Below are 22252 nucleotides of genomic sequence, written 5' to 3' on the forward strand. Positions count from 1 at the left end.
ATCTTTTAAAAATAGTTGTTAGTTTTGGACTAGAGTCTCCTGTCGGATTAGTCCATCCGACAGGAAACTCTAGTATTTCTTCCCGACTCTCAAAATCAATATAAATTTCCAGATTTCAGTAAATAGATTTTTTTGTTTGTTTCATTATCAGGTAAGTTCGAAAATTCAAGGCAGCTTTTAAAATTAAATTATTTGAAGGATATTGATTCGATGATATAATTATATTAATTTCCCGACTTCTCGGAGCTTTAAGGTGACATTCCTAGGTTCAGTCCAAGGCATTGCTTAAGGTAATTACGGTACTCATGGTATCAGAAAATTCTAATTTTTGTATATTTATTAAGGATATTATAATACAATTACCATAAAAAATTTGAAGTCGATTAACCGTCTCTAACTTCTACTACGTCGTAATAAACTTAATTAAAGTTCGGATCACGAACACGGAGAGCATTGGTCAAGTTGTGTTTTTTAACAAGCTTTTAAATTCTAGATAACTGTTCATTGATGTATGAGTTAAAGAAAGAAAATTATTGACCTTTTTATTATTGAAATATAATGACGCAAAGTTAAACAATTTATGAAAAATTGTACAAGCGGAAAAATTGAACAGAAACAACTTTAGTATTGTGTATGTGAAGCCTCTGCGGGTACAGTCTTAACCAAAATTATGGCTCATTTCACTACAAGTTCATTTATTCACACCGCGCATATAAGTCAAAACTTTTTGACAATATTGTAGCACGACAATTACGTTAAACCGTTGAACGTTAAGATATTTCAACGAAAAATAAATGCACAGACAGAAACAGATGATTCAAACTTAATAGCATCCACTTTTTTTTTGTCGTGAGTTAAAAGATTCTTGTTTTTACCAACAGTATCTTTTTCACAATCGTTACATGGATGTATAACATTATACAATAATATGCTAATTACGAAAAAGTATTATTTTGACTAGTAAATAATATAACTAGATTCAAGCTAGATTTCATATTGATAACATATTTATTAATGCGTGTATAATACACCGTGAATCGTGTAGCTTAGAGTAGGTAGCTACTAGCTTCATTCGAATTGTTATGAATCACTAATACAGACAGTGCGACTGTGAACAGTCAGTCAACCAGGGTAGGTGGTAAGAATGTTATTTAAAATCAGTCAAATCAAATAAATACTTCTAAATCTTTATTTATTTTATCAGTAGCGGCTCGAAACGGTGCTTTTTAAGATATCTTTAAGTTGGCAAAACACTCTTTTGTTTGATAATCGATTTGATAGCAGACAGTTGCTTTGTGTTTAATTTGATTTGGTAATTCATAATGAATAGGCAGAAGCCAGAGCAACGCTTGCAAAATTTTTAGCTCGCGAACCAAAAAAAGGGGTATTATAAGTTCAACCGTTATGTGTGTGTGTGTCTGTCTGTCTGTGACATCGTAGCGCCTAAACGAATGAACCGATTTTGATTTTTTTGTTTTGTTTCAAATGTAATTTAATGGAATGTCTTCTTAGCTAAGTGTCAAGTACGAATTACGTACTCGAAACAACTAAAAAATGGGCAATGATCTTCAAAATCGATTCAGCTTGGAGAAGGCTTTGAGTAACAAGGTAATTTAGTGAAAAGTGTTCTTAGATATGTTTCAAGTGCGAGTCTAGGGTTCCATATACGAAAAATTTGTCGGGATTTTTTTAAATTTTGTAAATTTCACTTGTTATCAAATATTTATATGAATATTTATGCAATTTTTTATTAATTCCACGTAATGGATCTATTAATTAGCCTTCGTGTAATCTTTATTATATTACGTTTTCCTATACAAGTTAGTCTTACCGAGCCCCCCTGTAGGCCTAACTCCGATCTAACCCCATTAGAATATTTTCTTTGGCGATATTTAAGGTAACTTGTTAACACCGAGAAACCAGAGATGGTTGAACACTTGGAATACAACACTCAGCAAGTTATTGGCGAAATACGACCGCAATTGCTGCGAAAAGTGTATGGAAATTGGACATCCAGATGACGCCATTCGCCTCCGCCAGATGGCCGAAATTATATTCAAACATTAATGGCATAAAAGTTTCAAAAAATAACTTTTAAAATACCAGCTACGTACAAAGATTTTTTAAATATTTTTTAGATTTTCATAATAATTTCGGATTTTTGCGGTTTGTGGTCCCTCAAAACAATAGAAAAAAAAAACAATTGAATCCCCTTAATAATAAAAATATGATATTTATGGAAAAAGCGAATATGAATATGGATATAGTAATCAGCGACAAATTAGATACGAAAATAAATTGTTTTTAAATAATCGTTTCAACAAAACGATTTTATAAATATGAACGAACCAACCAATTTTATACGATAATCGATACACGCTAAATATGTAAATTTGTTTATATAAAATATAATAGGTCTAGGACCAAGCGTAGTATTTATTAGTCATTTCAGAACATTTGGAAATTTGAATGACTGTTGTCATGAACAATGATTCAAAGAGTTCGAAAAATTTTCTAATATGCGCAACAAAATACCTAATTTTATTTTATACTTTTAAGTGAATTTAGGTCTATATTTGTAGGTAATAAAGACCTAATATAATAATTCATAAATTACGTCACACGTTAAGGGGGGGGGGAGGTCAACGAAATGTGACATTGTATGACAAGTGACCGAAAGTCAAAAGCTTTGATTAAAACGCGGAATTTATACGTTCTTTACTGCGCTAAATTCAAACTTGTGAGTCAAGATTTGATCTCTACTCAAAATTTTTCACACAATTTGTCACGAAATGCATCCAAAACCAGCCCTCGGGAGTTTTCAAGATCGCTGATCACAAATATGAAGTCGTGACAAATTATGAGAAAAATCTTGGTAATGAATTTTGCTACCAGAGTACCTTGGTCCCCAGGTACACCTAGGAGTCTTTTAAACATATTCGTGACCAGCAACTTCGAAAACCCCCCAGTAATTATTTTGAATACATTGTACAACAATTTAGAGATAATCCTGGGATGAACAAGCAGGTCGTCCTGACCACCAGGTGCATCGAGAAAACTTTTGAACCTCATATTAGTGATCAGCGACCCCAAAAATCCCCAAGTAACAAAATTTTATCGATTTCGTTAACCAAGTAATAAATTTTTTTCATAAGATGTAGATATAGCATCTAGATCTGTCTTCCTCGAAAAAAAATCGATTTGAAAGCGTTTTTAGTATTCTATCGTCTCGTCTATCGTATAGATTTAATGAATCGATTTAAAATAAAAGTTTTATATTTATTTGTATTTTTTGCCTATTCAACTTCGGTGTCATCAATTATGTATGTTTAAATGAGTGCAGAGGTGGGTATCACATAGGTGCAAGCGAGCAGGTGTCCCGATGCAGAAACTCATAATGGTTCATTGTTGGTATCATCGAATAGAGCCCAGTATTCTTCTTATTATTACGATCAGTATTCACAACTAGATGAGATCGCAAGGTCAAAACGTAGTTATTTAAAGTTGTAAAATATATCTCTTTATTATATCTTTTAACGAAAAAGCAAGGTTTTAATGTGCCGTACTTTACAAAAGTGAGATTTCGGCCCTAATAAAGTATAATATATCAGATCTGATCTGAGATTGAATATGAACTTTTTTCTAGTTGTCATCGGGTACGGAATCCTAAACTCGCACTTGAAACGTAGTTAAGAACAATCTCAATCAAATTACCTTGAAAAAAATCAAAATCGCTTCGCCCGTTTAGGAGCAACAATGCCACAGACACGTTAAACTTATAACACCCTTCTTTGTTAATCGGGGAGTTAATAAAACAAGTTTGAAAGTTTGATAAAAGTGGAAATAATAGTAACTAAGGCTGAAAGATGCTGAATGAGGCTTTTTACCTGATTTTCGCAGAATTGGCAAAGATACGTTTGTTAAAAAAGTAAATGTTAATTTAAACTGAGTCCTGAGTGTCGAAGTAATGGAATCTGAATCTTTTGATTATTATAATTCGATGATTTTGCCGAAACCCTTTAGATTTTGCACTAAATCATTGATAACACAATGGGAAACGTTTTTTTAATTTAGATTAGACAAGAAAAAACGTCGAAACACAAAATTCGAAATAGATATTCGATTTCCATAAATTCGACACTCGAGTCATAGTTAAAATTTTAAAATTCTTATTATCAAACGTATCAATCTTCCAAACTAAAAAGAATTAGAATTTTTGTCTTGCTAAAGGCTCAAGGGTCTCTTAATAAATACAATTAATCACGCCGGAAACAAATAAATTGAAAATAAGCATAATGAAAATAAATTTCAATAATTATAATTGCAAAAAATAACTTTACTCTAAATTATAGAACAAAAATCTCATTTGTTATAAACTTGAATAAAATATTAAAACTATAAAAAAGCAACAAACAAAAAACCAATTACTTTAAAACTCGACCTCATTTTTAGAAACAAAAGCATTAAAATCGAACAAAAAAATGTTTACGATCGGCCATTTGAAAACGATCGTCATTTACGACAAATTAATTATTACTAAAACAATTTGTCAACTAGTTCTATTTTTTTACGAAACAAAATTCGATTAAAAAAACATCGAAACATCTTTCCTTTTCAAACTCGAGAAATACGTGCTCAGAATATATTAAAAATATACAGAAAAATAAATTTCAAAAGAAAAAAAAATTACAATCAGAAAATATTCCCTCTGGGAAAATTATAGACTTACAATAACGACAAAAAATATTAATTAAAAATGTAAAGAAAAAAATTAGTCATCAAATCAATTTTGCTAATAAAATTCGATATTTACATTGCAGGGAAAAAAATAGATGAGACACTATCAATAATTCTAATTAAAACCTGTTATATATGAATCAGTTATCATCAATAATTTTAATTATTTTAATTAAATTAGAATGAAAAAAAAAAATATCGAAACAGTAATTACATAGCTATGAGATATAGATCTTGCACATTATAACACAAAAAACTCGTCTGTCTGTGAAACCCTCTCAATGTTTATTGTTTACAATTGGAATAATAGTGTCAACTTATTGTGCTTAAATAATTACATGGATTAATTAAAAATGATGATTAATAAATTAAATAACATGTTAATATTTCAAAAAAAAAAAAAAAAAAAATGTTTATCAATAAATTTTCATGAATTTGTTTTTGTTAATAAATGGTAATGGATGAGAAAACGTGCTGAAATATAATTCTAGTATGGCGACAAACATGCAAGTTAAATAAAAATTAATAATAATAATATAAAAATTATTGTAAGATCAAGAATAGCACTGACCAATTGCCTGGTGAGTTGACGTTTTGTTTGATTTGAATCTCCCATTGCAATTTTGATTGTAGAATTGAAAATTATATGATTATCAAATTTGATTAACTTTTTTTTTTTATAATAATAAAATATGTTTCGTAATTTACGAATTTAGTACAGACATTTTATTATATATCTCACATCCACCTTCAATGCTTGTTACTCTAAGAATGACGCGACATGGACGCGACTTGCTGCATACCAAATTTAACATAATGCAGGGTTGCCACTATATTCATAACATGTTTTTCAAACAACAATGTTTTGGATAATAATTTAAGTATTTTAATTATTATTTTATTAGTTATGAATTAATCAGCAATCGATTCAATTGTTTGATAAAATTTATGCTTGAAATTAATCCAAATTATTTTTATTATTGTATTTATTTTTTTTTTAAATAACATTATTTGAAATGCCATCTAGATATTTTATTGAATGGTTTAACATACAAGGCCATCTATTGAATTTTAACTGCACTTCAATAATAAGATATAGATATCTGTTTATATTTTTTTTAAATCATTCTTATCTAAAATCTTAAAATAATAATATACTTCGATTAAATTTTTATTGACATTCCATTATTTCAGTATTTATTACGGTCCCGCATTCACGTAGACATAGAATAAAAATTTGGAGAAGGAAAAGGAGGGAGCCATGTTTATTGTGTGTTATATGAAGTAGAAGTTCCAAAACATAGAGCAAAGTTTATTTATTTCTCACTTTACAAACACAATTGGTCGAATTTCGACCACAAGCGACACTGATAATTAAAAAATTGAGTATCAAAATTGTTGAAACCTTATGACTCGATTTTAAATCGCAAACCCACGTCTAAAAAACTTACTGATTACATCAGCGTTGATTCTTTGTTGCAGTGTTTTGTTTTGGGCACTATGGCGGTGCGATTTGGTGTATTTAAAATATTCATTTGAGGATGATTCACTTATATCTAGCGTTCGTTACGTTTTACTGCTCTTAAAGTACCTTCATCGAAGGGACTAACGTCCTTGGTAATTTCTTCTAAAAATAAGAAAAATATTAATTATATTTAATAATTGCCACTACAAACAGAGAATCAAAAAATTTTATTTTCAAACTACAACAAAAATTAAAACAAAAATAATTTTATCTATTGGAATAAATAATCTTTTTGTCTACCTATTGTAGGATCTTCTGATGGCTTAGTATATCGTCGTCCTTGTTGGCTAAGTTTTTGGCCAGGCCGTTCAATTTTTTTATTCCTTTTTTGTCTGTCTGATTCCATAAAACCTCGGCGTATTTTAAATTCCTATCCAAAAATAACCACAAAAATTTAAATTAGAACGAGCTTTTATCTTTAATAGTTGTTTGGTTTCAAATTTATACGATACAGAACTAAGGTGGGCTCTGGGGAACTTGATTTATCAAACAGGGATCGAACTCCGACATTCCGAACAGTGCTGTGTACGTTTTTTCCATATCTTGCTGTCATATATTTTACTTAAACCTTGAATTATGAAAAAAGCTAATTATAATTATTTACTTACATTAAGCACGCGTTCCAAGGGTAAAGTATTCCTGCCATTTTCTTTTCTGTCTTTAATAATTTTATTTGCATAAGCTATAAACCGTATGTCATTTTCTTTAAAACGTTCCAATTCTTTACGGAAATCAGCGACATCTTTTTCTTCAGCATCAAATCTTCGTTTAGTATCTTCTTCCTAAAAAGATTTCAACGTTTCATCTAAAATATCTAAGAAATAACGCGATTAAATCTGACTTTATCAAGTGAAAATAACCGGAATAGAATCATCTGGTCGGAATTAAAATGACAGGAAAACGGTTTGGTGACATTAGTAAATAATCATATCGCCTGGGCGTAAGAGACTGCAGCTCAGACACTAAATATAAAGTCGTTATTTTGGAAGCTACGAGTTCATGTGGAAGTTTTCACAGGTTCCCTCAACGAACACACCTGATTCCTACCCTCTTTTTCTACCCAGCCTACAAAATGCCTTCTTGTAGGTACTTACACTTTGCTTAAGTATATCCACTTTATATTTTTCTTGTCGTGCTAAATGTTTCTTCTTTTCATTTGCTATAAATTCATCAAAAACTTGAGCATTTTTCATGTGATTCATTTTTTCCCATAGTTTTAACTGATGTTCTTGATCAAGTCTCCTCTCATTTTCTACAAGATAATCTGCAAATGCTTGACGTTTTTCTTCGGCTAATTTTTGAATATGTGCTTCACGCGCTGCTTTGTCTGCATCCAATTTGGCATTATTCTCTGCTATAACTTTTTCCATTATTTCTTGATCACGTTCTTCCGTTGATTTAAAATGTGAAAATACTTCATTTCCGATATCTTCAATAATTTTCAATTTTTCTTTTTTTCTCTGTAATTGCAAATTTAAATTTTACTAATTCTATTCAATATCTAAATACGCGAATTATTCGAAATAATATTTCAAGTCGATTAAATCTATAATCATAATTTTGCTTGTTACTTACTTTATTCAAATTTCTTCGCAATACATTCGATATACGGGCTTTTGTAGCTAAGAACGCTTGGTTTATACGATCATCTTCTTCGTCTTCGGTTTGCATTCGTTTTTCATATTCTTTTCGCTGACGTATTGAATCTTCTAATAAACATTTTGACATTTTTTTCTTTTTCAATTTCTAAATAATAGAAAAAATATTATTAATTTTTCAAATTGGGAAGTAATTTGCTAACGATTTTTTGCAAACTTTTTTTTGTTTTCATTTTAGGGAAAATATTTTGGTTAACTTTTATGAATTTAGAATAAACACGTCACCTCTTCTTTTTCTTGATTTTCGATTTCTCTAAATCGTTCAGCCATTAATTCTAAAATTTTCTTTTCCTCTTCGATTTGTTTGGTCCTGTCGCGTTGTTGTGCATTTTCTTCCATTCTAGAAACATGAAAATATGCTATTAAAATGTGTGTAGAAAAAAGCGAGGATATAATGCGAATGAATTTGATTTTCAATTCCATTTTTTCCGATACAAACTTTTGAATGAGTTTTAATTAAAATGAATCGAAAACTTCAATTTGTAATTTTTTAGATATCTCGTTAGCTAACACGCATGTCCGTACAGTGGCGTAAACGCTGATTCGCCTCGGATTTTACAACATTTTTTTAGCGTTTTTAAGGTGTTTCAAATTTATATGCACTCACTGTTTTAAGATGTCTGCTTGAAGTTCTAGATCCTTTTTCAATTGCTTTTGCTTTTCTGCTTTCTCCTCTTCATGGAATTTTTGTGTATCTTCTTCCAGCTTACGAATATATTCATCATTATCATCTTTATCTAGATTTGCGATTTTCTGATTGAATTCTCTTTGCTTATCACGTTCATAGATAGTTTCAGTTAACATTAAACCACTAGTTAAATTTTTCGTATCATCTTGCTGATAAAACAATTGTTTTTTCATCCGATCCACATATTTCTTTCGTTCTTCATTTTTTTGTTCCAATAATCGTGTTAAATATTCTTCTTGTTGTTTACGTTCAACCTCCTTTTTACCTTCCAATTGGCGTAAACGTTCTTTTCGTAAATTCTCTACAGAATTTTTCCAATTCTTTCTCATTTCATACGAATTCTCTTTCAGATAATGTTTTATTTGTTTATCACGTTCCTGGGCTTCTTGTATATTTATTGCTTCGGTTATGTGACCGGTGATACTTTTCCATGCATTTTTGGAACATACTAAGGCGACTTCGGGTGGACCAATGCCTTGAATATTTGGATGCCATTCTCGTTTACAGCCAGGGCGAGTGATTATAGTACCTACTAAAAAAGTTTCACGCTGCTCAATAAGTAACCCAAAAACATGGCCAAAAATAGGCATTTTTATGGGAAATTGTGCGCTAAACATCGTAATCATGATAGATTTGACGATTTTCACAGAAAAATTGAAAATATAGAAAGAATGTTTTAGAAAATTGATTAAAGTGAATTAATAAATTACTTTGATATTGTAAAGGATGTTTTAAATTACTTACATGCATTGAAAGTCATTTTCTTTTAAAAATATTATGTTATGTAATAAAAACACAAATGTAAAATGTTTTTTCCTGGAAAGAAAACATAAAATAATATTTTACAGTGCATGGTCGATGACTAAAACGTAACCAAGGTAATATCATATAAATAATGATTTAATAATAATATTATTAGAAGCATTTATTTTGATGTTGGGGCAAATCTATATCGTATGTGTAATAAAAGTTGCCTAGTTTTAAAAATTATTAAATGCATTTAAATTATTTAGTATGTGAGTAATTGAACGCCGAATTTCTGAGATATCGATTGAAATTGCTTCGGGAAACCACTCTTCGCACAAGATTTTAGTCGATATCTCAGAAAATACTTTTCCAATCGAATAAACAATCCGATTTTTGTATTTTTTGGGTCAAAATTACTCTAGAAAATGACTTTTATCCAATTCGGAGACAAAAACTTGTTTCCGATTTCTTACAATTTTCTTAAGGGGTACCCCTGTAAAAAAATCGAGAAAATCATGAAAGAATTTTGGTTTCGGAATTTGATGAAACTTTTTATATAGGGCAATTTTGACCCAAAAAATACAAAAATCGGGTTTATTTAACGATAAAGTGAATAGTTTTTGAGATATTGCCAAAAACCCTGTATAAAAACTAAAATTTCGAAGCATTTTAGGGATATCTTGAAAAATATTCATCTAATTGTCAAATGAACTGGTTTTACATGTTTTTTTGAATCTTAGTACTTTTAACAATCCTTAGAAAAGCAACTTTGGTTGATCTTGTGATTGAAAAATGTTTCTGAGGTATCGACTAAAGAAATTCCTCCGTAATGCCGCACCTCGTATAAGATTTTAGTCCAAATCATAGAAATTACTCATTCTATCATCAAACGGGCTCGAATTTTGTATTTTTTGGGTTAAAATAACTCTAGGAAATGATTTTTATCTCAATCGGAGACAAAAAATTGTTCCCGATTTTTTATAATTTTTTTAAGGGGTACCCCTTCGAAAAATCGAGAAAATCGTAAAAAAAATTTTATTTCGGAATTTGTCAAAACTCGATAAATGGAGGAATTTTAACTCAAAAAGTACAAAAATTGGGTTCATTTAACGATTAGACAAATAGAGATATCGACTAAAATCCGGTATGAAAAGTTTATATTCCGGAGCAATTGAACGTCAAACGTCGGTAAAAAGAAATTCCCCCAGGATATCACCCACATCTCATTTACTATTTTAGTTGGTATTTAAAAAACAATTAACCGCTTAAATGAATTCATCCAAACATGGACTAAAAATTACAAAATAATTTTTGAAAATTACTTGAAAATAAATAGCAATAATGGTAATTTTTGTAATTCGAAATACCGTTTCCGTTGATAAAGGTACAAGACAGTTTGAGTAATAAATTATATCAATTTTTCACTTCGTTAAATTTTACACAACTGTAAAAAATGGGATTAACTTTTGCATAAATAATAAGCAACAAACGTTTTTTAAAGTGTCAGAGCTGAGCGAACGTATCGGTGAAACGATGTTGAAGGAGGAATCGTAGATGTAATTTTAAACTTTTAAAATATAAACGAATACGAGAGATAATATATTTATTACATCGCTTATATTCAACACTTGAATTTACGAAGATATAATAACTAACACACAACATAGACCAATAATATTCGTTGTTCACGGCACACAGCAGTTACATCCAGATGGCTTTAGTCACTAGAGTATCCCCATTGTTATTGTTTAAAAAATTGAAATAATTTTGGCGCTTCATTATTGTTGCATTAAAATTTTAGTTTATAAGTGTTTTTGTTTGGTTTCTTTTGGAGTAAAAATGGTTTTTTATCTGTGAAATTTTAGTGTTTTTTTACTTGGTAGTTTTTCTGAAGTGAAATAATGTTTTCATTTCGAAAAAAACGAGTGTTTTTCCATTGTGATTTAATTATATTAATATGTGTTTTTTGTTCTTATGGAATCATTCAAATTACGGCTCAAGGTATTCTTTAAAATTATTTTATTATTATTTTTTTTTAAATTCATGCCATTTGCAAAAAGATTCTTGCCCGAATTTTGAAAATGAATTGTCAATTGTTTTTAATCGAAAATTAACTGTCTATTAAACAATTATTCATTTTCATAGGCAAATGACTATATTTAATCAAAGTGATAAGCAAGATTTTTGTACGCTCTAATAATAAGACGCTTTCATATACAGAGTGACTTTTTTAAGTTGACATATGCTTGAAACTCAATAAATAAATTTAATCGAGGAAAATCCTTCAAACGAAAAATGTTAGTCTCAAAGAGAGACACATCTTGTACCGGTATCAAAATTGATCTAAGTTTTCATGTTTCAATTAAAATCTTACTCTGATTCATAACTGACAAACATTAGATGAACGCTTCAAATTAGAAAGTTGCTCTTTATAAATACGCAAACATTTTTTTGTAAACCTAATAGATTTCGCAGAAACAATTATACGAAATAACAAATTTTGTTACGAAAAAACAATTTTGGGTAAAACTTTTCAGTCCGTTTTTGTCTAAACTGTACGGTTCGCGAAAAAATGTTTCGAACAAAAAATGACACTTTTTTAATCAATATCATTTTTCTAATTCAAAGCGTTCATCTATCTATTACCAGTTATGGAGTAGAGTGAGCTTTTCATTGAGCTTGTAAACCTAGGTCAAGTTTTATGTCTGCGTAAGATGTGCACCTACACACCCAACTTACCAAAATCACTTTGCTCGCAAGGCGTCACAGAAAAAAAAGGTAGTTTTACGAAAGTTTTTCCCATTTCCGAACGGTTGTGATGTATGGAAGGGGATTTTCGAACTAAATTGTTAAATTGACTTTATTTCGGGTCGATTGGTGAAAATCTCATCTTTCCCAGCATGTTTAGAATTGAAATATGTAATTTTGGGGACTTTTTCAAGCAATTCCGCGTCAAATATCGAAAACCACATCTTTCTAGCATGTCTAGAAGTCCTTTAAAATTTGTATAGATGATGTGTCAGTCATCTTCAAATGGGGCTATTATAGAATTTTAGATCATCACCCCATACAAATACAAGTTTGTTCCGCTGAGCATGGTCTTTGAATTCAAGAAAAACTATCTTATAAGTATATTCACCCCTTGAAATTTACCACGAATGTATTTAACCACCAAGTTATTTCAGATATCCCCATATTTTTTTCCCTTAATTGACATAAATTTATGTAATAATGATTAACATACTCAAATTGCATTTTAATATTTATTATGACAAGTTAAATTATAACAAGTGTGTCACTTACTTTTTAAGTGTTTAAGATATGTGACGACGACTAACTAAACTATATGACTATATGCAATTTAATATAAACGAATACGAGATATATTATTATGGGGCCCAACCACAAACTAAACCATCTGGTTAACATCTTTGTCAAAATATTATTTTAAACTATCTATGTAGTATATTAATAATGGCTTTTATTTAATATTTATAATAATTTTCATCAAAATATTATCATGGGTATTAAAAATAATGAAATGAAAAGCCTGTTGAAAAATTAATTGTACTTGTATCATTTTGAGTAAGTTTATTTTAAGTACAAACAAGTGAACGTTGAAAGCATCAGGAACTAAGTGTAAAATTTTGGTTTTTAAATGCAACCTTAGTAGTTTTTCGGGTACGGAATTCTAAACTCGCACTTGAAATGTATCTAAGAACACTATCCATTAAATTATCTTTTTGCTTAGAGATTACCTTCTCCAGACTGAGCCGATTTTGAGGATCATCGCCTGTTTTTTAGTTGTTCCGAGTACGGAATGCAAAATTTTCACTTGAAACATAGCTAAGAACACTCTTCATTAATTTACCTTTCAATCGAAAAAAAAAAATACAAATCGGTTCATCCATTTAGGCGCTATGATGCCATTGATAGACACACAGACAGAAGGATATAGCGGTCAAACTTATAACCTCTTTTTTGGTTCGGGGGTTAAAAATTGATTTGTAAGATGTTACGAGCTTAAAGGCTATGAGAATTGAACAAGTTAGTGTACCTAGTTCATGTGTTCCCCTCGGTATGATCCCTTAAAAGAGATGAAAAGTGGTGCTATCCTCTTTTCTCGGTAAAATACTCCGCAGAATACTACTTATGGCTCTCGTTCAAATATTTTGAAAATAAACTGGAACTAAATTCTATAAAAATCTTTTTAAGGTATTAAAGCCAGAAAAATTAATGTTGAAAGAGAAAGACTAGGATTTTTGGAGGAAAAAATATTCAATCGAAAAATTTATATGTGAATTGCAGTTTTTAATTGCGTTAATTGCATTTAATTTAATTGCGTGTGCGGTTAAAAACCTCGCACGGCTTGAAAATCTCTGTATAAACGCATACCGTGTGTTATAGCTTACCGTGTGCGGTTAAAAACCTCGCACGGCAAAAAATTTCTGTAGAATACGCTTTCCCATCTGTATTGTGTATACCGTGGACGAGAGTATACCGCATACGGTATGTTACATTTCTGTAGAATACGCTTTCCCATCTGTATAATGTATACCGTGGACGAGAGTATACCGCACACGGTATGTTACATTTCTGTAGAATACGCTTTCTCATCTGTATAATGTATACCGTGGACGAGACTATACCGCACACGGTATAAGGGCTCGACGGCATAAAGAGTATACCGTGAAAAAGTATACCGTGTACGGTATAAGGGCCCCACGGTATAAAAGGGCAAAAATAATTTCATACCGCGTCTAAATAGACCGTATACGGTATACCGTATAGACGGTATACCGTATAGACGGTATACCGTATACGGTCTATTTAGACGCGGTATGAAATTATTTTTGCCCTTTTATACCGTGGGGCCCTTATACCGTACACGGTATACTTTTTCACGGTATACTCTTTATGCCGTCGAGCCCTTATACCGTGTGCGGTATAGTCTCCGTATAGACGGTATACCGTGTAGACGGTATACCGTGTAGACGGTATACCGTGTAGACGGTATACCGTGTAGACGGTATACCGTGTAGACGGTATACCGTGTAGACGGTATACCGTCTGAATTCAGGCCGAAGCCGAATGTATGACCGAAGGTGGTTTTTTTGGCCGAAGGTGGCCGAAGCCGGAGCCGAAGTCGAAGCTTCGATCGGACACTAATAATTTTAGCTTAATAGGGAACACGGGATATTCAAGAAACTTTTATATTTAATTTTTTTTCTAAATTAAATTAAATTTTATTTTCATCCGTTAAAATCAATAATGATCACTGAATATTATTATCGCATGTGTCTATGGAAATTTCGATATAATTGTACTTTCTATTCAAAACATCTGAACACATTATTTGGAGAATGGATGGGGATAATAAATGCGACTTAAAAGTCAGTCTATTTTAAATGTGACTTAAATCACTTTATTTATATAAAGAAATAATATATATTTTATTATGTGACATTTAAATGAAATTTAAATTTATAAAAAAGTTATAAAAAAAAAAAAAAACGTTAACTTTAAATAGCGTTGCCAATTTTACAAAAAACATATACTTTTGTGAACAGACATTTCAGAATAATTCTGTTTAATAAATATGTTAAAGGCTTTAAATATTATTAATTTATACAATTTTCAACATGAGTTGGTGGACCCACTACAGAATAAATTACAGAATATAGTCTGCCCTTTTGAATACTCAAAATACAGAATAGAGACCTGCTTATTAAGAATGCGAAATTTTTTACGATTTTTGGAATTAAATAACGTAATGGGCTTAATTTAGGATAATGTTCGCAGCTTGTAAGAGAAAGAAGAAAATTTATATAGCAACGTTTTTCTTTAGAAAGGAATAAACTTTTGTTCGAAATACTATTAAATTTACGAAACAAATGTTTAAAACTATCAAATGTCCGACCAGAAAAACCCTGCTTCGAATTTGAAGTCTTCAATATTACTTGATAGCTCTACGAAAAAAAATTATAAACAATTTTGGGCACTAAAAAGAAAGGAAAAAGTTCTGGCATTCCACTGTTTCTTCCAATATGCAATGACCTTTTGTAATTAAATTTTACATATAAATTGATTGTCAAAATGTTAATTTGAAAACTGTCGCGAATTTCATGATTGCCTTGATCTTACTCATAACATTTGGTCACTGAATCATAAAATTGAAAATTTCGTTGCGTTTTCGGCACCTTCCTCCGTATAACAGGGCGGCCTAATATCCAAGTGTGACTATTAGGCCATCATTCTTTAATCATTATATAAATTTTTACCCAACAAAAATTTTAATCATTTTTAAGGTGACTATTTTGAACTTTAAGTAATATTTTTATTGGGGACACCTAGTTATAGAGAAACGACTCAATGGTTAAAACATTTATTATGAAGATTTATTATCTTTTAAAAGATTTTGTTAAAAAATATTAACATTTTTTTTTTTATATATTTGTGGAATGTATTTTTATATTTGGTATAAAAAATTATTTATAAAAATAAAAAAACAAACAGAACCCATGTATTTTAAATGATATTAATCATTAGGTAACATCATATTGTATTTACAAAAAAAAAATACAGATATTCGGTTGATTTATTGTATTGGATAAAATGTTGTAAAAAAAATGCAAAAAAATCCATTGAGACATAAATATTTTTATCATACCCTGTAAGTAATGTGCATATGTTACCGATAAAGTGTATAAACCACGCATTCTATACCACTGGTGGGCAGGCTTTGACTCTGTTGTGCTCTGAGTGTCTTTTAGCAAAAGGTATATTCAGAAGTGAAATGGATGCTGTACTGTATTTATGTGCCGAAATGAGTTGGATGATACTCAGTGGTAGTACTTGCTACCACTGAGAGCTGAGATGCTCTGTAGAGTAACCATTGCCCACGACTGTTCTATACTTTGCCTAGATTTTGTATTGAAATTTCTAATGACGCTAAGAAGTCAATATGGCAGTTATAAGCAGACCTAAATATTGCAAAAAAACTTTGTAGCACGTATACTACGAACTCATAAGGGCGAAATGAGAAGGGGAAGACCTGTGGTGGATTTAAGGGAAAAGCCCAGTGGGCAAAAATTTTCCTTGGGACTCTGAAAATATAGTTTCAGGGCCCCCCTCATCGAATTTAATGCTGTAATCTCTAGTTTTTATCGAAAGTGGTGAGTTTGAATAAATTAATGTGTAGAAAATATTTTAGATCAATTTATTGAGCACTGACAAATTCACATTTTTGTAATCCCCTTCCAGCTGCTTCCTCCTCCTTGGGGAAAGGAAGGAGCACGGAGGAGTTTGTCTAGGATCAGTGGACAAATGCTCTTTTGCTCACCTGTTAAATTCGCCACTGGGAAAGACGGAAGTGGATTAAAAATATTTCATATAAGAGTTAAATAGAAACATAATATTTAATACAGATAAAAAGATAATGATATTTATTTTATAACAATAATTTTTTGTATAAAATATTATTAAAATAAAAGAATAATTTATACAAATATTTATGAATACTCCAGGCAATTTTTCGTGTTGTCATAAGAATATAAAAAGTGGTATATTGAGTTATTTATTTATTTACATTTTGTATTGTTTTTCCGTTTTTTTGTAGAAATATCCTGTTGTTCAAAAGCGAGTGGATCATGTAGAAATATTTGTAAAAAGGTAAGTTAATTTTAATTTTTTTATTTATTTTATTTTGTATTTATTTACAAAAGTTCCTTTTTGTGTTTTTATTCACTAAATCCGAAATTCGTTAAAAATATACTTATATAATTATATGAATTTCAATTGGAAGGTATTATTGGAGGTATCGAAAACCATTCAATTTTCGACTCATCAATTTTTACAAGGACGTCCTGATATTTAAGTACACTTCACTTTATTATTTCCGAGAAAATGGTTTTGCTTTCGCTTGAACTATCACTTGAAATTTAAATTAAATCGTCTAACTTAAAATCATGAATAAATTTACTGAAAACTATTGTTACTATAGTTACCACACCTCAATGGTAGGTCCTCAAATAAATAAGGAAACTCGTAAAAACAATAGAACAACACTTTTTATCACTTACACATACCAAATACAAAAAATTAAATTTCATTAAACATGGTATCACGTATTCAAAAATAATATAAAAATATGAATATATTAAAAAATATATTATAATTGTTTTACATATGAAAAATAAAAATTAGAAAAAATAATAATAATAAAACAATAGATTGTTTAATTGGCATTATATACATTGCACGTAATTTTAAATTACGTTAATTACGTGCTAAATGTTATATTTCAAATCAATTCAATAAACGGATATTAATATGAGAGAATATAATAGAACTAATCAGAAAACAATTAATATTACTTTTAGAGGAGTTAAAAATTACTGGCTCTAAACTATTGGGTCTTTTTGAGAGGCTTCTGTGAAGATCATTGCTAACAAATTTTACTTCTACAAAAAAAAAATGCAGCTATAATTTTTCCCACTACAAACTAGAGAAATTTTAGGGGAAATTTTAGGGTATCAGACAAATATTTCTCGTTCTTTCGAGAGTTGACAAAATTTTGCATTATTTTATTCAATTATTTTCCCTTATCAAAAAAAGATCATCCCCACAGGCAAACTTAGCTTTTTTTTTCTGCTCCTACGCCATGGTTGGATACTTTTCTTTTAAATAAATGAATAAATCTTTCTTGGGACCCATTTGGGAGCTCTTTAGCCAAAAATTACCGCTCCTTGTTACCTGCACTCCCCCACCCCCGTTGCGCCATAATCCGCGTCTGATCGCCCTCAATGTTTATTCATCAATTTTAAGCTTGCCGCGATAATTTGACATTTTCCAGGTCCATAAGTATGAAAATTTTTCTCGAGAAAAAAGTTTTTAAGCTCAAACTTAGCAACAACCTCCTCAAATTTCAGGCCTCTAAAATTTTTCAAATATTACGCTTAAGCCTAAATCTGTATGTAATGATAAACAATAGTTAACAAATGATTTTGAAACGAAAAATTTGTCATTTCAAAAAAATCCCTCTTTAGAATAATTAAAAATAAAATTGTCAGTTGTTGAGAAATTCTAAGAATCTATCTCATTAAAGCTTTAAGAAATACTATTTATAGAAATTCTACTCATTCAAGGGTTTTACTTGGAATCAAACACCGGCCCTTCCATTTGAGAGCTCGATGTCACAACCACAAGCTTTTACAAATAGTCATGTATGAGTGACTCATAGACTAATTGTTTTCTATTTTTAAGTACAATAAAAGCTTGCCCTTGTTAGGGTATTATTTATTAAAATTTTTAATTTAAAACTAAAAAGGTATGTACATCAAAAATGGTGGAAGCAATGAGAAAATCACATATGTTATTCGTATTAACCTTCAAGTTAAATAAAAACTTTGTAAAATATTTTGTCAAGTATACAAAAAAAAGAAACATATTGTCATTGAAAGATTAAATAAAACAAAATTTATTTGTCTTTTTCTTGTCAATTTTATTTATTTATTTTTTTTTATACACTTAATTAATTCGTTGTTGTTCGTAAATGATTAATTTAAATGATGCGACTGTGGCAGGCAGGCTGCAGGCAGGGAAGCAGTGAGGCAGACCACCAAACTGATAATAAATTGAGTGTGAGGCGCCTAATAAACAATGTAACATTGTGTGTACGTATTTTATTTTATTATTATTTCCTGAATAATATTATTACATATTATGGGTTGTAACCATATTATAAAATATTTTATGTGTATTATGTGAAATCATAAATTTATGTTTTTGAAAAAAATTAGGCATTTATGTTTTTCTATATGTAAGATTTGTAGGAAAAAAACAAACATTTTTAAGATGAAAGGAAACACGATAAAAACACATTTTTATAAAAATCTTTGATTAGAAATAAAATAAGATTACACAAATGTTAATCAGTACCTTGATAGAGTAAACGATGACATTAATTAAGTAAAATTTACAAAATATTACCCCTCCCCCTTTAAAAAGGGGGTTAGGTTAGGTTAGAGTGGCTGCCTTGGAGTGGGACACACTTAGACCATAGGGTCCGTTGTGATACCGAAAAAGGGTTGGTCCATCCCCGACCACTACTCCAAAAACCATTTGGAGCTGTTTAAGAACAGCAGGAGCGCTTTGACGTCGACTGACTTTAGGTCGGAGAGGTCGTCAAAGAGAGGCTGGCCCAAGTAAGTCCATCTCAAAAAGGGGTGGAGGTACGGAGTAATTTACAGCCTCAATAGGCACTTTTTATGTACTATCTAAACTTATATACAAATTTTTAAAGCTCTATCCGAATTTGGAATAGCTGCAGAGATGAGAAATGCCCATAAAACGTCGAAAAATTCAAGCTGAACAAACGTTTAGGGGCTAAAATGCCACAGCCAGAAACACAAATACACATAATACACACGTTAAACTAAGAATACCCATTTTTTTGTGTCCGGAAACCAAGATTTTACTCTGTGAAGAGTAGAAAATGATCTCTCTGCGGTATCTTCGCTGACCAGGAGAGTTGACAATATTTGTAAGAAAATTTTTATGTTAGGATACAAATCTTCGCATGCTTCACTGAAATGAGCTACCGACTCTGGTATGGCGGAACTGTTTTCACATTCTCTTTTCCATTTTTATATCCAGAGTCGGTATTTTGACTATCGTTTATAAATAGTTCGTGCATTTCGATCACTTTTTTTACTGTCTCGATATCGATACACCAAACTTTGGTTTAATTAGAAAAACTCCCAACTGAAACAGCGAAATCACGCAAGACTCATTGATTTTTTTAAACTGTACTTTTTTAAGGCGCATCATAATTGTGACGTGAGAAGTTCATAAGGGTTATGGGCATGTCCATCGTGCCCCCAGCGTTCGATCCGCGCTTGGTAGGGATCGCCACAAATAATATGGACGACGTCCATCTCAGTTATTAATTTAATAATTATTATAATTATTACCGCCCCTAGATGGTTTTTTGAAGGTTGAAATCTAATTACATGGACATGTCGAACTACTGAATGTTTAGATTACTGAGACTCTACGGTAAATTGAGTGTTTCTTTCATAGTTGCATTTGTGTTACTTAATTATTCTTAATTCACACAAATGTTGAATTGACAAACCAACATTTTTCTCCATGGCGCTAACAAAATTCTTAAGAATTTTAATTTTAATATGTATAATTGTTTTCGATTGTATCAAAATCAAATGTTATAAAGTGTTATTGTGTGGTGAATAGGATGTCCGGATTATGTTTCAAACATTTAAAAAAAGTTTATTTATTTTAGAGACTCGTAAGTCGTAGTATCCATATCCACTTTATGTCATCATCAGTCATAATATTATTTATACTAAACTATTAAAATATGATCCTTTCAATGTCAGCTTCACTCCAACACTCTCTAGACGTCTAATAAAATGATAATTCTTAGAAAACCATCATATTAAGATTGATTCCCATCTTTCACAATCTACTAAAAAAAAAACTACTTAAAAATTAAGAAATTTTTTACTAATATGCTTACATGTGTTTACACTAATTGGTTTCAGTGTCTATTTTCAGCGAGTTTATATTGTTCTGTTAACTGATAAAATTTGGCTTCGTATAATTTTAATTACAAAACTGCATAAAATGGGGCTCATATGTCAGACATGATCGTGGTTAAAATCAAGAAGAAAAATTATTTTCTTATAAGATATTCTGTAAATCGAACGGCATGGCTTATAATTACCAAAAAAGTTGATTATGTTCCAAAAAAGGAGTTGTATTCATTTAAAATAAATGTTATAAATCAGAAAGATTTTGCCTCGCTTCTGTGGCTGGAATGTTCCAGTGATGACTAGAGTAAAGACAAACTTCCGAAGATCACACATGGATAATCGTAATTCGTTTTTCATTTTTCACGGATCTTAATCTTGCTTGCTTGTTTTTTTTGTAGACCTTTCGTTGGAGCTTTCGTTAAGGACACTCCAGAAAGATATATTTGCATTCTGATTAGTGCTCTTTAGTAGCAGCTAAATTTTTTAATACCTTTAGTAGCAGGTAAAATTTTTAGATTTGAGCTTTTCAAGTTTGCTTTTTTAACATATAAATTCTATATAGAAGTAATTTTAAAAGTATGTAATAAGGCTAATTTTTCTTATTAAGAAAATTATTGCAAAGGGCACTCGTTTTTCCATAAAATACATTTAAAGTGATGAAATTACTGGCATTTGTATGTGAATTTCTTCTATAAGTGATTTTCTCTAAATCTTTAGGCATCAATATTCACTAACTTTTCCAAGTTCGAACACAATTCATCCTCAAAATTTGAAACGTGAGTCTCTTTAAATACTTCTAAAACGCAGAATACTATTATGTTTCCTTATTTCAACTGTTTTTTCTCTTAAAAAAATTGTTACTATTTCAAGAAAACGACAACGATTTTTTCGATATGTTGGTCATAGCGAAATTTCCAAAATTTAGTCAAAAGTAATGCAAGAGAAAATGAAGTACATCTTAAAGTCTAAGGAATGATTATCAATATTAAAGATGCTTATTTTTTATCTACAAACCTTGACGTTAAAAGACCCGTGTGATATAAGAAAAGAATAAAACTAATGAACCGGAAAAGCTAAATTATTCATCTCAACTATAATGAATTATGAAGATATATTAGAAAATGAAACATCAAAAAGATGTTTTTATTTTTATTTATTTTGCTATTTAAAAAGAAAGAGAAAAGGTTACAGGAGCTCAAGCAATTATAATAAAATAAGTGAGCGACGGTGTTTGACATAAATTTAAACGTAGATCATTAGAAAAGATTTTCATTTTATTTTTCTCTCTAAAAACAATAAATTAACAAAATATTACCTTGATAATGGCTTATTAATAAAAGTA

General features: G+C 30.2%; 3 protein-coding genes across 3 annotated transcripts in view; 1 reads left to right on the forward strand and 2 right to left on the reverse strand.

The window, feature by feature from the left end:
- LOC123299883 (jmjC domain-containing histone demethylation protein 1-like) overlaps positions 1 to 5491 on the reverse strand; it is a 37567-nt gene extending 32076 nt beyond the window's left edge. Inside the window, exon 1 of the mRNA XM_044882286.1 lies at positions 5309 to 5491. Within this exon, the coding sequence (XP_044738221.1) occupies positions 5309 to 5353 (45 nt within the window). The 5' untranslated portion in view covers positions 5354 to 5491. The remainder of the gene's footprint in view (positions 1 to 5308) is intronic.
- A 659-nt stretch (positions 5492 to 6150) lies between these two features.
- Positions 6151 to 9373, reverse strand: LOC123299884 (trichohyalin-like). Its single transcript, XM_044882288.1, has 8 exons — positions 9353 to 9373; positions 8528 to 9140; positions 8146 to 8260; positions 7838 to 8008; positions 7357 to 7722; positions 6871 to 7044; positions 6503 to 6632; positions 6151 to 6364 (listed from the first exon to the last, which is right to left on the reverse strand). Exons 1-8 carry the CDS (start codon positions 9366 to 9368, stop codon positions 6294 to 6296), a joined length of 1656 nt encoding a protein of 551 aa, XP_044738223.1. The 5' UTR covers positions 9369 to 9373; the 3' UTR covers positions 6151 to 6293.
- Positions 9374 to 11219: 1846 nt separating this feature from the next.
- The window catches only part of LOC123299624 (reversion-inducing cysteine-rich protein with Kazal motifs), a 37773-nt gene continuing 26740 nt past the window's right edge, over positions 11220 to 22252 (forward strand). The window contains exons 1-2 of the mRNA XM_044881890.1: positions 11220 to 11356; positions 16974 to 17026. Coding sequence (XP_044737825.1) covers positions 11257 to 11356; positions 16974 to 17026 — 153 coding nt within the window. The 5' untranslated portion in view covers positions 11220 to 11256. The remainder of the gene's footprint in view (positions 11357 to 16973; positions 17027 to 22252) is intronic.

Source organism: Chrysoperla carnea, chromosome 5, assembly GCF_905475395.1.
Source record: "Chrysoperla carnea chromosome 5, inChrCarn1.1, whole genome shotgun sequence".
NCBI classification, from domain to species: domain Eukaryota; kingdom Metazoa; phylum Arthropoda; class Insecta; order Neuroptera; family Chrysopidae; genus Chrysoperla; species Chrysoperla carnea.